This window comes from Bubalus kerabau, chromosome 4, assembly GCF_029407905.1.
Source record: "Bubalus kerabau isolate K-KA32 ecotype Philippines breed swamp buffalo chromosome 4, PCC_UOA_SB_1v2, whole genome shotgun sequence".
NCBI lineage: Eukaryota > Metazoa > Chordata > Mammalia > Artiodactyla > Bovidae > Bubalus > Bubalus kerabau.
In genome coordinates, this window is record NC_073627.1 from 66,505,594 (window position 1) to 66,520,070 (window position 14,477).

Here is a 14,477-nt window from a genome sequence, read left to right on the forward strand (position 1 = left end):
GTGTGTTGGGCAGGGTGATTGTAGACCTATCAACTATAATTCAAATTAAAAATGTTTTAAAGATAAAATATAGTTTTTCATTAGATAGCTTATCTAACTATCCTTTATCATCTGACCCTCATGTTTCAGGGATTTGCTTCTGGTTCATAAATCTCAAATGCACTCATTTCATGGGAAGAATGTTCATGGGCTCGGGAGACCTTGGCAAGTGACAGTTAATTCACAGGGGGTCGTTGTCTTAAACGGCATCCTAGATGAAACAAAGCCGAGCCAAGCGTCGGAGGGGGCCCTTCTTATCCAAGTGCTTCAGATGAATGTGGAGTCACACACCGAGTCCTGGGGGGCGGGCGGGGGATGGCGCTGGCACGGCCCATGGGCCTGAGGAGACCGCGCTGGCTCCAGGCATCGCTCACCGCTGTGGTCCTGTCCCCGCAGGGCCGCGTCAGCTGCACGGGGCGGCTGATGGTCCAGGCCGTGAACCAGAGAGGCCGCAGCCCCCGCCCGCCGGCCGGACACCCTCACGGCAGAAGGTACGTCCTGTGCCCTTCCCGGGTGTTGCTGGGGTCTCGCTGGCTCCTAAACCCAGCACCATCCGCACTGTGGGGAGCCGACAGAGTGGGCACGTGTGGGGAAGCCTGGGGCTCCCTGTGGCTGAGGTGGGAACGCCAGCCAGGAGGCGTGTTGTGTGGCAGCCACGTCACCACGGGTGTGCCCAGGCCCGGCTGCACGTCCCTCACCGCCACCCTCAAGGCGGGCCTCTGGTTGCCTGTGACCACCTCGCACCTGAAGGTTTGTGCTCTCGTCACTCAGTGCACAAGTTTACCCGAGACCCAGACCTCAAGGTCAGACTGGTCACATTTTGGACACTTTCCGTACCCGCAGCCGCCGGGGCATGCAAGCATGGGCGGGGCGTGTGGTGCCCAGTGATGGGCATGGCTTCAAAGGAGCTTCTGGGTTGCTGGCCTGGGGACCCTGCCAGGGGATTCCAGGTGGACTGGGTCCTGGAGGGCCACAGAGGCAGGGGAGGGCACGCCAGAGAAGCTGCAGGAGGAGCAGAAATAACGAGCAGGTCCACCCTCCAAGGCCTCTGCCAGTGTTTGGGAGGCAGCTGCAGGCCTCGGGCTCGCAGCTGTGATGCTGGCCTCCAGGGCAGGACCCTCGCACAGCGCCACCTGTGCCAGCTGTGAGCACAGCACAGCTGAGCAAGTCCATCTGCTTTTCCCGGGCCTTCAGTACATTTCAGCTGTTCGTGGGTCACATGGGAAGCAGTTTCCTGGAGGAGCATTGTGCTCATAAACTAGATCTGATATGTGAACTCTATGTTGAAGGGTGGATAATTCTAGCCCATTATACTAATTCTTTTGTTTTGCTTTTGCTTTTTCTAGTTAAGTGTTTCATAACTTACTTCCTGATGATCACTGGCAGAATTAGTTTGAACATCTTGCCCTTTGATTATTACATCTTCCCTGCAATCACTTTAAATCATTTTACTCTTAAAGGTGCCTCTAGAAACATACTCAAAAACAAGAAAGATACACAAAATCTGGGAGATTCACACAATTTTAACGGATGCATTAGACCTGCCTAAAAATTCACTTGTTTTCCTGGTTAATATGAAAAGGAATTTTATTAGAAATATATTAATTAAAAAAAAAAATAACTTCTGATTTCCTATAAACTTTCACTCACAGTGGAAAGTTATAGTTATTGATACTGAAAAATTTTGTAGTAAATGAGCTGCTAATTCTCATACAGTTCTCATTCAACTTTAAAAATATTTTAAAACTATCTTTAACCTATTTTTTTCCCATTTCCCAATTCATGATTTATACTAGTCATAAGGGTTAGGATTAAACTCCCAAATGAAACACGATTTTGCCTCCTGACTTTTTTTATGGTGTAAACGGTTGAGATTAGGGATCAAGTAAGCAGGTAAGGAAATGATGTTTTTGCCCCTGTGTTTAGACTGGGACCCTAGAATGACCTGCCGTCTATCGGTCTGTTTTTCCGTATCATCTTTCCGCCCCACCCCCATCTCCCGTATGTTGACTCTTGGTCTGAAGGCCACGCTCAAGGTCCCGAGACAGTGCTGACGAAGGGGAGCCCATCCAGGAGCGCTTCTTCCGCCCGCACTTCCTGCAGGCGCCCGGGGATCTGACCGTGCAGGAAGGCAGGCTCTGCAGGATGGACTGCAAGGTGAGTGCGTGTGCCCAACCTCCCCCCAGTTCTGTGTCTCTCTTCTCTGGTTTTGCCCCATTAATTGACCTTAAGTTTAAATTTCAGCTCAGAAGCATGAATGTTTCATGAAATTATTTCCGCTCCCTCTGCTGATTATCTGTGGAATTACAGAACATAAACGTGAGGCGCTTAAGAGTTTACTCTGGACTTACAGAAATGTTTAAAAAGGATAAAAGAATTCTTAACAGGAGTTTATTTTCCAGAGTAGTTATTTTTTTATTATTTTCATTTTACATTGGGGTATAATTGATTTACAATATTGTGTTAGTTTCAGATGTACAGCAAAGTGATTCAGTGATACACATGTATCTTTTCAAGTTTTTTTCCCATTTAGGGAGTGTAGTTCCCTGTGCTATACAGCAGGTCCTTGTTGGTTATCTGTTTTAAATATACTACTGTTTATATGTCCATATGAATCTTCCAATTTATCCCCTCCCTGCTGTGTGGGTGCTAAGTCACTTCACTTGTATTCGAGTCTTTGCAACCCCCATGGACTATAGCCCACCAGGCTTCTCTGTCCATGGGATTCTCCAGGCAAGAATACTGGAGCAGGTTGCCATTTCCTTCTGCAGAGGATCTTTCTGACCCAGGGATCAAACCTGAGTTTTCTTATGTCTCCTGCATTGGCAGGCAGGTTCTTTACCATAAGAGCTACCTGGATAGCCCTACCTTTCTCCCGTGGTAACCATAAATCCATTATCTACATCAGTAAGTCTGTTTCTGCTTTATAAATAAGTTCATCTGTATAAATAAGTTCGTCTGTATCATTTTGTTCAAGATTCCATATATATGTATATATATATATATACACGCAATATCATATATGTCTTTCTCTTTCTGACTTAAAATGACAATCTCTAGATGTACCCGGGCTATGGCAACTGACGTTTATTTCCTTCTTTCTATGACTGAGTCATACTCCATTGTATATCTGTACCACATCTTCTTTATCCATTCCTCTGTCGATGGACATCAAGGCTGCTGCTTTGTCCTGGCTGTTGTGGGTAGTGCTGGTGTCAAGCTGGAGTGCGTTAGTGGACGTGCTTTTTTGGGTTTGTAAGTTAGAGTGTAAATGTGCTACAGCGATCAATGCAAAGAAATCGAGGAAGACAACAGAGTGGGAAAGACTAGAGATCTCTTCAAGAAAATCAGAGATACCAAAGGAACATTTCATGCAAAGATGAGCTCAATAAAGGACAGAAATGGTTTGGACCTAACAGAAGCAGAAGATATTAAGAAGAGATGGCAAGAATACACAGAAGAACTGTACAAAAAAGATCTTCATGACCCAGATAATCACAATGGTATGATCACTGGCCTAGAGCCAGACATCCTGGAATGTGAAGTCAAGTGGGCCTTAGAAAGCATCACTACGAACAAAGCTAGTGGAGTTGATGGAATTCCAGTGGAGCTATTCCAAATCCTGAAACATGATGCTGTGAAAGTGCTGCACTCAATATGCCAGCAAATTTGGAAAACGCAGCAGTGGCCACAGGACTGGAAAAGGTCAGTTTTCATTCCAATCCCAAAGAAAGGCAATGCCAAAGAATGCTCAAACTACCACACAATTGCACTCATCTCACACGCTAGTAAAGTAATGCTCAAAATTCTCCAAGCCAGGCTTCAGCAATATGTGAACTGTGAACTTCCGGATGTTCAAGCTGGTTTTAGAAAAGGCAGAGGAACCAGAGATCAAATTGCCAACATCCGCTGGATCATGGAAAAAGCAAGAGAGTTCCAGAAAAACATCTATTTCTGCTTTATTGACTATGCCAAAGCCTTTGACTGTGTGGATCACAATAAACTGTGGAAAATTCTGAAAGAGATGGGAATACCAGACCACCTGACCTGCTTCTTGAAAAATTTGTATGCAGGTCAGGAAGCAACAGTTAGAACTGGACATGGAACAACAGACTGGTTCCAAATAGGAAAAGGAGTTCGTCAAGGCTGTATATTGTCACCCTGTTTATTTAACTTATATGCAGAGTACATCATGAGAAATGCTGGACTGGGAGAAACACAAGTTGGAATCAAGATTGCCGGGAAAAATATCAATAACCTCAGATATGCAGATGACACCACCCTTATGGCACAAAGTGAAGAGGAACTAAAAAGTCTCTTGATGAAAGTGAAAGCGGAGAGTGAAAAAGTTGGCTTAAAGCTCAACATTCAGAAAACGAAGATCATGGCATTTGATCCCACCACTTCATGGGAAATAGATGTGGAAACAGTGTCAGACTTTATTTTTCTGGGCTCCAAAATCACTACAGATGCTGACTGCAGCCATGAAATTAAAAGACGCTTACTCCTTGGAAGGAAAGTTATGACCAACCTAGATAGCATATTCAAAAGCAGAGACATTCATTGGTCTAGTCAAGGCTATAGTTTTTCCTGTGGTCGTGTATGGATGTGAGAGTTGGACTGTGAAGAAGGCTGAGCACCGAAGAATTGATGCTTTTGAACTGTGGTGTTGGAGAAGACTCTTGAGAGTCCCTTGGACTGCAAGGAGATCCAATCAGTCCATTCTGAAGGAGATCAGCCCTGGGATTTCTTTGGAAGGAATGATGCTAAAGCTGAAACTCCAGTACTTTGGCCACCTCATGTGAAGAGTTGACTCATTGGAAAAGACTCCGATGCTAGGAGGGATTGGGGGCAGGAGGAGAAGGGGACGACAGAGGATGAGATGGCTGGATGGCATCACTGACTCAATGGACGTGAGTCTGGGTGAACTCCGGGAGTTGGTGATGGACAGGGAGGCCTGGCGTGCTGAGATTCATGGGGTTGCAAAGAGTCGGACACGACTGAGCGACTGATCTGATCTGTGCTACAAGAAGCCACCAAAAACTTGTGTCTCATTACTTCTTTAATTTTTTTAACTTTAACATATATATATGTATGTATGTATTTGGAGTAAAGTGGATGTACAATGTCATGTTTGTTGTAGGTATACAGAATCTTACTCAGTTATAAATGTAGATATTCATCTTAGGGGTTTTTTCCATATATAGGTTTTTTACACAATGTTTAGTACACCTCCCTTGCTATAAAGTAGGTCTGTGTTGATTATGTATTTACATGTACGCGTTAGTGCCAACCTCCTAATTTACCCCTCGCACCCCACCTTTCCCCTTTGGTAAGCATAAGTCTGTTTTTCTAAGTCTGTACATCTCTTCTACTTTTGTAAATTAGTTCATTGGTATCCATTCCCACATTCCACCTGTAAGTGATAACCACATGATGTTTGTTTTTCTCTTTCTGACTTACTTCACTTTACTATGATTATCCCCCGGTAGGTTACAGCAAATGGCATTATTTCCTTCTTTTTCGTGGCTGAATCATATCTGATCATGCAAATGTATCACTTCTGTTATTTTATTTTTATGATTGGAGGATAATGGCTTTACAGCATTGTGTTTCTGACCTGCAACAGCGTGGCTCTCCTGTGACTGCATGTTGACCCCTCCCTCCTGAGCCTTCCTCCTATCACCCCCCATCCCTCCCCTCTAGGTCATCACGGCGCACCGAGCTGAGCTCCCGGTGCTCTACAGCAGCTTCCCCGACTCTGTTTCACACGTGGTCGTGTGTATATGTTACTCCTACTCTCAGTTTGTCTATCACACTCTCTCCTTGCTCTCCCCGTGTCCACAAGTCCAGTCTCTGCATCCTGTATCTCTGTTCCTGCCCTGCAAATAGGCTTATCAGTACTCTTTTTCTAGATTCCATATTTATGTTTTATATATATATATGCATTAATATACAGTATTTGTTTTTCTCTTTCTGACTTCACTCTGTAACAGACTGTATATAAACTGTATAGTTTCATCCTCATCTCTACAAATGACCCAGTTTTATTCCTTTTTACGGCTGAGTGATATTCCATTGTTTATGAACATCTGCCACCCACTCACCTGTCGTCGGATGGCTAGGTCTCCTCCATGCCCTGACCCGTCACCCACTCACCTGTCATTGAATGGCTAGGTCTCCTCCATGCCCTGACCCATCACCCACTCGCCTGTCGTTGGATGGCTAGGTCTCCTCCATGTCCTGACCCGTCACCCACTCACCTGTCGTGGGATGGCTAGGTCTCCTCCATGCCCTGACCCGTCACCCACTCACCTGTCGTGGGATGGCTAGGTCTCCTCCATGCCCTGGCCCGTCACCCACTCACCTGTCGTGGGATGGCTAGGTCTCCTCCATGTCCTGGCCCGTCACCCACTCACCTGTCGTGGGATGGCTAGGTCTCCTCCATGCCCTGACCTGTCACCCACTCACCTAGGTGTCGTCGGATGGCTAGGTCTCCTCATGCCCTGACCCGTCACCCACTCGCCTGTCGTGGGATGACTAGGTCTCCTCATGCCCTGACCCGTCACCCACTCACCTGTTGTCAGATGGCTAGGTCTCCTCCATGCCCTGGCCCGTCACCCACTCACCTGTCATGGGATGGCTAGGTCTCCTCCATGCCCTGGCCCGTCACCCACTTGCCTGTCGTTGGATGGCTAGGTCTCCTCCATGTCCTGACCTGTCACCCACTCACCTGTCGTCGGATGGCTAGGTCTCCTCCATGCCCTGACCCGTCACCCACTCACCTAGGTGTCATGGGATGGCTAGGTCTCCTCCATGCCCTGACTCGTCACCCACTCACCTGTCGTGGGATGGCTAGGTCTCCTCCATGCCCTGGCCCGTCACCCACTCACCTGTCGTGGGATGGCTAGGTCTCCTCCATGCCCTGGCCCGTCACCCACTCGCCTGTCGTGGGATGGCTAGGTCTCCTCCATGCCCTGACCTGTCAACCACTCACCTAGGTGTCGTGGGATGGCTAGGTCTCCTCCATGCCCTGACCCGTCACCCACTCACCTGTCGTCGGATGGCTAGGTCTCCTCCATGCCCTGGCCCGTCACCCACCCACTCGCCTGTCGTGGGATGGCTAGGTCTCCTCCATGTCCTGGCTGTTGTAAATAGTGCACTATTACACACACTTTGAATTCTGGTTTTTTTCCTTCTTTTTCCACATATACCCTTAGGAGTGGGCTGCTGGCCATGTGGTGTCTCTACTTGAACACTTTAAAGAGGCTTCCTTACAGTTCCCTGCAGGGGCTGCTCCCATGACACCCCACCTGCACAGCACCTTAGGAGGGTCCCCTTTTCCTAACCCCACCCTTGTGTTTATTGTCTGTAGGCTTTTTGACAGTGGCCATTTTGACTGATATGAGGTAACACCTCATATCTTTTATTTGCCTTTCTCTAATAGTTTAGTTTTAATTTCTCCAGTATATTTAGTGATGTTGAGCATCTCTTCATGTGCCTCTTGGCCTCCTGTATGTCTTCTTTGGGGAAATGTCTGTTGAGATCTTCTCCATTTTCTGATACTGAGCCTCATGAGCCATTTGTAAATTTTGGAGATGAATCCCTTGTCAGCCGCATCATTTGCTACATAATTCTTTCCACAGTGTAAGTACGCAGATGTCAGTGTGTATGTTTATATGCGTGTATTTATCGTGGGTCTGTAAGAATTCACACAGACCACCTCTAAAATGACATTTTAGTTATAGAACCAAAATGAATACAAACATAAATATACATATACAAAGTCAAAAGGGAAAATTTTATTTTAATCAGGTGATACCAAGGGGTTAATATTAATTTTAGTTTTATATGTTAAAGTGAAAGTCGCTCAGTCATGTCAGACTCTTTGCAACCCCATGGACGACTATACACCACATGGAATTCTCTAGGCCAGAATACTGGAGTGGGTAGCCTTTTCCTTCTCCAGGGGATCTTCACAACCCAGGGATCAAACCCAGGTCTCCTGCATTGCAGGTGGATTCTTTACCAGCTGAGCCACTAGGAAAGCCCAAGAATACTGGAGTGGGTAGCCTGTCCCTTCTCCAGGGGATCCTCACAATCCAGGAATCAAACCAGGGTCTCCTGCATTGCAGGCAGAGTCTTTACCAGCTGAGCTGTCGGGGAAGCCGTAGGGAACTGTGAATGTGTAAAAAACATCTGCTTCTTTTAAAGAATGATCTTAACTCCCCATCCAAGGACTGAACCTGGGCCCCATGCAGTGACGCTCAGACTCTACACCGAACCCCCTGAGGACCCCACCTCACTCTCCTCCGCGTTGCCCTGGAGGAGGTGTTTAGAAGTGAACCTGTCTGTGCTAAGAAGAGAACCAGGGCCGACACTAAGAGCCTGTCTCCTGTGGATGGAGCGACCCATTTTGGCATCAGAGGAACTCATGTGCATTTCCCTTCTGCCTCAGGTCAGTGGGCTGCCCACGCCCGATCTCACCTGGCTGCTGGATGGCAAGCCAGTGCGCCAGGACAGCGCCCACAAGATGCTGGTACGGGAAAACGGCGTGCACTCCCTCGTCATCGAGCCCGTCTCAGCCCGGGACGCCGGCATCTACACGTGCGTGGCCACCAACCGGGCGGGGCAGAACTCCTTCTGCCTGGAGCTCGTGGTCGCAGGTAGGCCCGGGAAGACACGCTCAGGGCGAGAGGAGACTCAGCAAGGACCCCAGTGTGCGCCTCACACTCAGCAGAGAGAATAGCGGGCCTCATCAGAGTAGCCAGTCAGAGGCTGGAATGAGACCTGTCTCACCTCCCCATCAGCAGGTGGGCCGGAGCAGGGGCTTTGAGCAGCTCTGCTGGGTGTCTCTCCTCCTGGGCCCCAAGGGTTTCTCGGGGCAGAAAGCAACCCCCAGCCTCCACGAGCCAGCGGTGTGTGAGATGGGGCTTGTACACACGTTCTGCATGTACACCACTTGTTAAGTCAGCCACAGTGACTTCATCATTTAACATTTCAAATCATTTTCATTAACGCAAACATAGGAAAAATAGGATATACTAATAAGGATTATAAAGTTAACTTAGCAGTGGGGCTTCTCTGGTAGCTCAGCTGGTAAAGAATCCATCTGCAACGCAGGAGACCTGGATGATATAATTTTTTACTTTAGCTGAGGAAAATGAGTGTATGAAAATGTTTAGAGAATCAACAGGAGTGGGGGGTGTGTTGTGTCCATTCCTCACGCTGCGTGCAGAGCCCTCCAGGAGCCGTGTGGGGAGCCTGTGCTGTGTCTGCATCTCTCCTCTGTTTGCAGAGCACTTTGTGTGTGTTACAAAGCAGCGGGCTTCTTCCATGTTTCCCAGAGGCGGGATCTATGGAGACACATCCTCCCCTGGTTGTGGAGTTGGAGCCATCCCATCCCTGGTCTTCCTCCAGGTCCGAGCACCCCGAGCTCTTTGTAGAGACAGTGTCTCCTCCTGAGGATGCTCCTGACGAGACACACGCACACAGAAGTGTAGTCAGCCTGTGGGCTGTTCCGCTTCGCTCCCTCCTCCGGCCGCCGCTGCTCACTGTTGTGCAGTTGGCTCTGTGGACCATGCCTGTCCTCGGGCCCGAGATGTCCCCGTTGGCACTTCTGGGAGAAGTCGGGGCTCGGTCCTTGTTTCCTGGCCATGTCCTCTGGCCAGCCCATCACTGCTGCTCACTCTCCCTGCTGTAGAATGGGCCGTAATGCTCACAGTTTAAGGACTTAATCATTTCACAAGGATGACATCCTACGAAGCATTGCGTCCCCGTGCCCGGCCCAGCACAGCCTCTGAATGCAGCTGTCTGCTGTTGTGACGTGAAGGTCCATCCATCTTTATCCTCTTAGGAAAGCAAAGACCCAGAAAGAAAACGAAGTGAGGTCTTCTCCCACCACCTGTGTCCCCCAGAATAGCTCAGGTGAAAAAGTCCAGTAAAAATTAACTCCCTACACAGTTTAAGGCCAGACAGGGTCCTCATTATTTACAGGTCTGGGGGAGAGCCTCTACCTATGATGTGTCCGTCCCTGAGGGGAGCGGGGAGAAGGCCGGATGCTCTCCCTCTTGTTGGCGGCTGCACAGTGGCCACGAGGCCAGCGGGGCCTGCAGGGCACAGCCCATCTCGCTAGTCGTTAGGCGCCTGATGAAGGCCCCTCCCCCACCCGCCCCGTGCAGTACTGTTGCCCGTCTCCCTGCAGCAGAACCTAGAAGTCCTGCAGGGTCAGACAGTCCTGCAGAGCCTCAGCATCTCCCAGACAGCAGGGCAGGCTGCTCGTGGATCTGACCCCAGCACACCGGGGCTCAGCATCACCAGGGGGCAGCGGTGGACTAAGGAAGCCCGGCACCCTTGTTGGTCGACTGCCAGCCTGCAGGAGGCCCCTGAAACCACGCAGGCAGGCACTGTGGGGTGGGTGCAGGGCTCTCAGCCTCGACCTCGCAGAGGAAGAGGAGGTGTGGGGTGAGCACGGGCTCTCTCCGGGTGAAGGACTCCCTTGGCGGAGGATGGGCCTCTTGCCCCGCATTGCTGAGGGCACCTGCAGGCTCCGTGGCACTGCCTGGGTCTCCCAGGCAGGACACCTGTCTCCTGTCTTCCAGCTAAGGAAGCGCACAAGCCACCGGTCTTTCTGGAGAAGCTGCAGAACACGGGTGTGGCGGACGGCTACCCCGTGAGGTTGGAGTGCCGGGTGTCGGGGGCACCCCCACCACAGATATTCTGGAAGAAGGAGAACGAGTCACTGACTCACAGCACGGACCGCGTGAGGTGAGTGCTGGGCCCTGCCCACCCTCGGGTCTGGGGTTCCTGAGGCAGCAGGACTCACCCCTATGGGGCGCCCCACCCCAGGATTGGAGAAGCTGGCCACCCCAGAGTACAAGGGCCATGCGGGCCTCCCAGCCCCACCTGCGAGGCTTTGTGAGGCCTCCCCTGTGCCTCATACATGGGAAGGTAACCCGCCTGCCAGGGGGGTTAGGGCAGAGCCTGCAGGTGTCCACTCCATGCTCACCTGCTGGAGTGGCCGCAGCCGCTGCAGGACACGCAGGGTGCCGTGAGCCACGGCTCGCAGCCCTGCTGAGGAGCCCGGCAGCCCTCACAGCAGGCCCTCTCCTGCAGCATGCACCAGGACCACCATGGCTACGTGTGCCTGCTCATCCAGGGTGCCACAAAGGATGACGCGGGCTGGTACACGGTGTCAGCCAAGAACGAGGCTGGGATTGTGTCCTGCACAGCCCGACTCGACGTGTACAGTAAGTACCTCCCCGTGCTGGGCGCCCGAGGCCTCCCGGTCCGCACCGCAGACACTGATCTGTCCTATACAGCCCTAGAGCCTCCTGCTCCGAGACTTCATCGTGCTCTTTCTCTTTCTGTTTGTAGCTTCCCGACAGTAATAGTGACCCTCGCCAGGAGAACAGTGCCCAAGTATCGTTCAGAAGCGCTGCGTGTCGCAGTGCCGCATGTGCCTGTTTCTCTGGCGTGGGCCCCCCAGCTGTGCTTTCTCCCCCCGCGCCTCTAGGAGCTAACGCTAGGCTCAGGCATAGTCACAGACGTGTTCATCTCATTACCGCATGGTGCACGGGGCCGCCTCTAACATTCCTCCTGTGTCCTGACCCGGCACAGCGTCGGGACCCACGCTGAACGGGGCCCATTGATGCTGCAGGGCGTATTTCCCACGGCTGAGCGCTTCGTGTGTGTGTGTGTGTGGGGGTGGTGTCTGAAGTAGTTTGGCAGTAGGCTTGTGTGTTTGTGTGTGTCTCCTTGTGTACACGCGTCCCTGATTTTAAAAAATCATCCCTTTTGAGTTGACAGACTAGGTCAGTATCCCTCTATGACAGTAGCACTTAGCCACCGTAGCACTCTGTGACAAGTAAACCCCGAGGAAAAATTCAGAACTGATTTCTGAATTAAGAAATACCTCCGTGAGACACTTCAGTAACTATGAGCTCAGCCAGCGCCCCCTCCCGAGTCCATCCAGAATTCCTGACTCTCGCTACTGTGGCATGCCTACCCGTGAGCTTTGAAGATTTCTTAAAAGGGGAGCTAGGAAGCTTAGTGGCCATTTCCGAGGAGTCCCCAGGCTGCAGCGAGTACCAAGGTGCGGGTGAGCTGCATTGGCCATGTTACCCCTGCTGTCTTCGCAGCCCGTGTAGACGAGCTCTGAGACAGGGGCGTGAGGTGCAGAACCATGCGGGCCTTTCAGGCCTCCTCGGGGGCGTGTGGGGTGTGCTGCGAGCACGCGCCTGGCCCCACCACAGGCCCCGTGCCCCAGGGCAGAGCCCTCCCCACCGCGGCCCTCACCTGTGCATCCTCGGGTGTCTTGCAGCCCAGTGGCAGCAGCCACCGCCGAGCGCCAAGCCGAAGCGGGTGCGGCCGTCAGCCAGCCGCTACGCCGCGCTCTCCGACCAGGGCCTGGACATCCGGGCGGCGTTCCAGCCCGAGGCCGGCCCGTCCGCGCTGGCGCTGAGCCCCGGCCTGGTGGAGAGCGAGGACCTGTGATCGGCGCCCTCGCGGGAGCACAGACCCAAACCGCGCCACCCGGACCCGCCTCCTGCCGCGGGACGCAAGTGCACCTCGACTCCGAGAGACAAAAGGGCACCTCAACTCTCCTTTTCTTCCTGTAAACCAAAACAGAGGCTGTGCACACGACGCCAGTAGACGCACGCCTTGCACAGAATTCACACTGATCAGCCAATTCAAACTCCGGGAGTCGCTGTGATTTAAGGGGTCTGAAAAGCCAAAGCCCTCACGGAAAAGTGCCCCCGCTCCGTGTTGTCCTGAGTGCCTTCAACACTGGCTCAGCACTGCCACCCAGCGTGAGCGCGGGCGCTTCCCGGAGGCGGCCCCACAGCAGGAGGGCACGACCAAGAAACCCACGCAAGTGCCTTGTCTGTGCAAACCGTTTTCTACTAAGTCGTACGAAGGAACCACTTGCTGCAGTTCTAGCAACATCCTGAGTTTCTGTCAAGGTTAAGACCTTCGTTGTTAGCTTTTTTTTTTAATGTGTATTTTCCTTTTGTGTTGCCTTGGTAGGGAGCTTACATGCTGAAATGCGTAACGTACTCTGAGGAAAGCAGAAACAGACCACAGACCATTCCACGGAGGGCGTCTCGACCACCCAAGTGACCGCGGCAGGCGGGGCGTGTCGGGGGTGAGGGGCTAGGGAGGAGCAGAGGGGAGAAGGGCGAAATGCAAGGTGCATGTTGACGGTGTCCACGCAGAAGGCAGGGGGGCGGGAGCCAGTGGAGGCCAGGCTTCCCTTGGTTCTCTTCAAATTCCATCTACGACACTGCCGTTCCTAAGTCAGGGAGTTGGGGTTCCAGCGGTGGGGGACTCTCGGGACACCACAGGGTCGGAGCCGGAGCTGGGATGCACAGAGCAAGTTGGTAATGGGCTGAGCGGAGAGGTCGTCAGGGTCGGAGGCAGCCTGTGGGCACTCGTCTGCTGAGGGGCACAGGGCTGAGCTAGAGCCAGGTGGGCGCCAGCGTGCATGTTCCCCACGGCGCCCGCGCGGCGGGTGGGAGCATAATTTCACTTCCCTGCAGCCATGGGGCCTCTGACTGAAGAAGGTGCTGGGCTCCCAGTCATCCCAAGGCCATCCTGAGTGCCCCTGACCCTGGTCAGCTGGATGGAGCGGATTCTGACCAGACTTGACAGTTTTAAGTCGGAACCAATCAACTTTAAATATGAGAAAATGGGGCCTGCTATGATATGATAATGGTACTTTGCTATGAAGAGAACACACTGTATTCCTTATGCAAAACACATTTATCTTTCATTATTTATGACAAAGATGTCAAACTCTCTTAGCTCAGTTACTCGATATGTAGTATTTTTTAATGATTTTGTACCTGTGTGCCCCCGTGTAGCCCGTTTCACTGTTTCACACGCACAGCTCTCCACTTCTTCTAGACACACCAAGCAAGTTCTGCGTGCCCAGCGTGAGCGCCGGTACCTGCAGCCTGGGCAGACTGGCACGCGAGGCTCTCCTGGACCTCTCTCTCTTGCAGAATTATGACTGATGTCTTCTCATACTTGCCAAATTTTCCCGAATGTGACGTTTTGCTGATTTGCTGGGTTTGGGATTAAGCAGCATTATTTTGCCACCTTTCATGTATTTATAAAACAATAAGTACTATCCTGCTACTTTGGGTTGTTGTGCTGGTGTAATGTGGATTTAACAACAATAAATATTTAACAAATAAGAGCTGCAGTTTTGTGAAGTGCATGCTCAGTTTCCGGTCTCTCTCACAGCCTTGATGAACCCCTGCAGACTAGATCCACTGATAACTGCACTGCACGCTCTCCTGGGTGCAGGAGACCGGAATGGGCTCCGACTCCACGCGGCCACTGGACAGAGCTCACAGGGCCTGTCAGCGAGGGGCTCTCAGCTCCCACGGGCCACCCGCACCCCTTGGCATGGCAGCCCCTCTGTCCCCAAG

The 14,477-nt window shown here is 51.5% G+C and overlaps 1 protein-coding gene across 12 annotated transcripts in view; it reads left to right on the forward strand.

Annotated features, from left to right (window-relative positions):
* PALLD (palladin, cytoskeletal associated protein) overlaps positions 1–14,240 on the forward strand; it is a 369,615-nt gene extending 355,375 nt beyond the window's left edge. For 10 of the 12 annotated variants that reach the window (XM_055577607.1, XM_055577608.1, XM_055577611.1 and 7 more), the window contains 6 exons: positions 436–530; positions 2,064–2,196; positions 8,498–8,705; positions 10,641–10,806; positions 11,155–11,288; positions 12,362–14,240. In XM_055577607.1, the coding sequence (XP_055433582.1) occupies positions 436–530; positions 2,064–2,196; positions 8,498–8,705; positions 10,641–10,806; positions 11,155–11,288; positions 12,362–12,534 (909 nt within the window). In that variant the 3' untranslated portion in view covers positions 12,535–14,240. Of the gene's footprint in view, positions 1–435; positions 531–2,063; positions 2,197–8,497; positions 8,706–10,640; positions 10,807–11,154; positions 11,289–11,415 lie in introns of all 12 variants that reach the window. The other 2 variants (XM_055577610.1, XM_055577609.1) reach the window with 2 other exon arrangements.
* Positions 14,241–14,477: the final 237 nt, after the last annotated feature.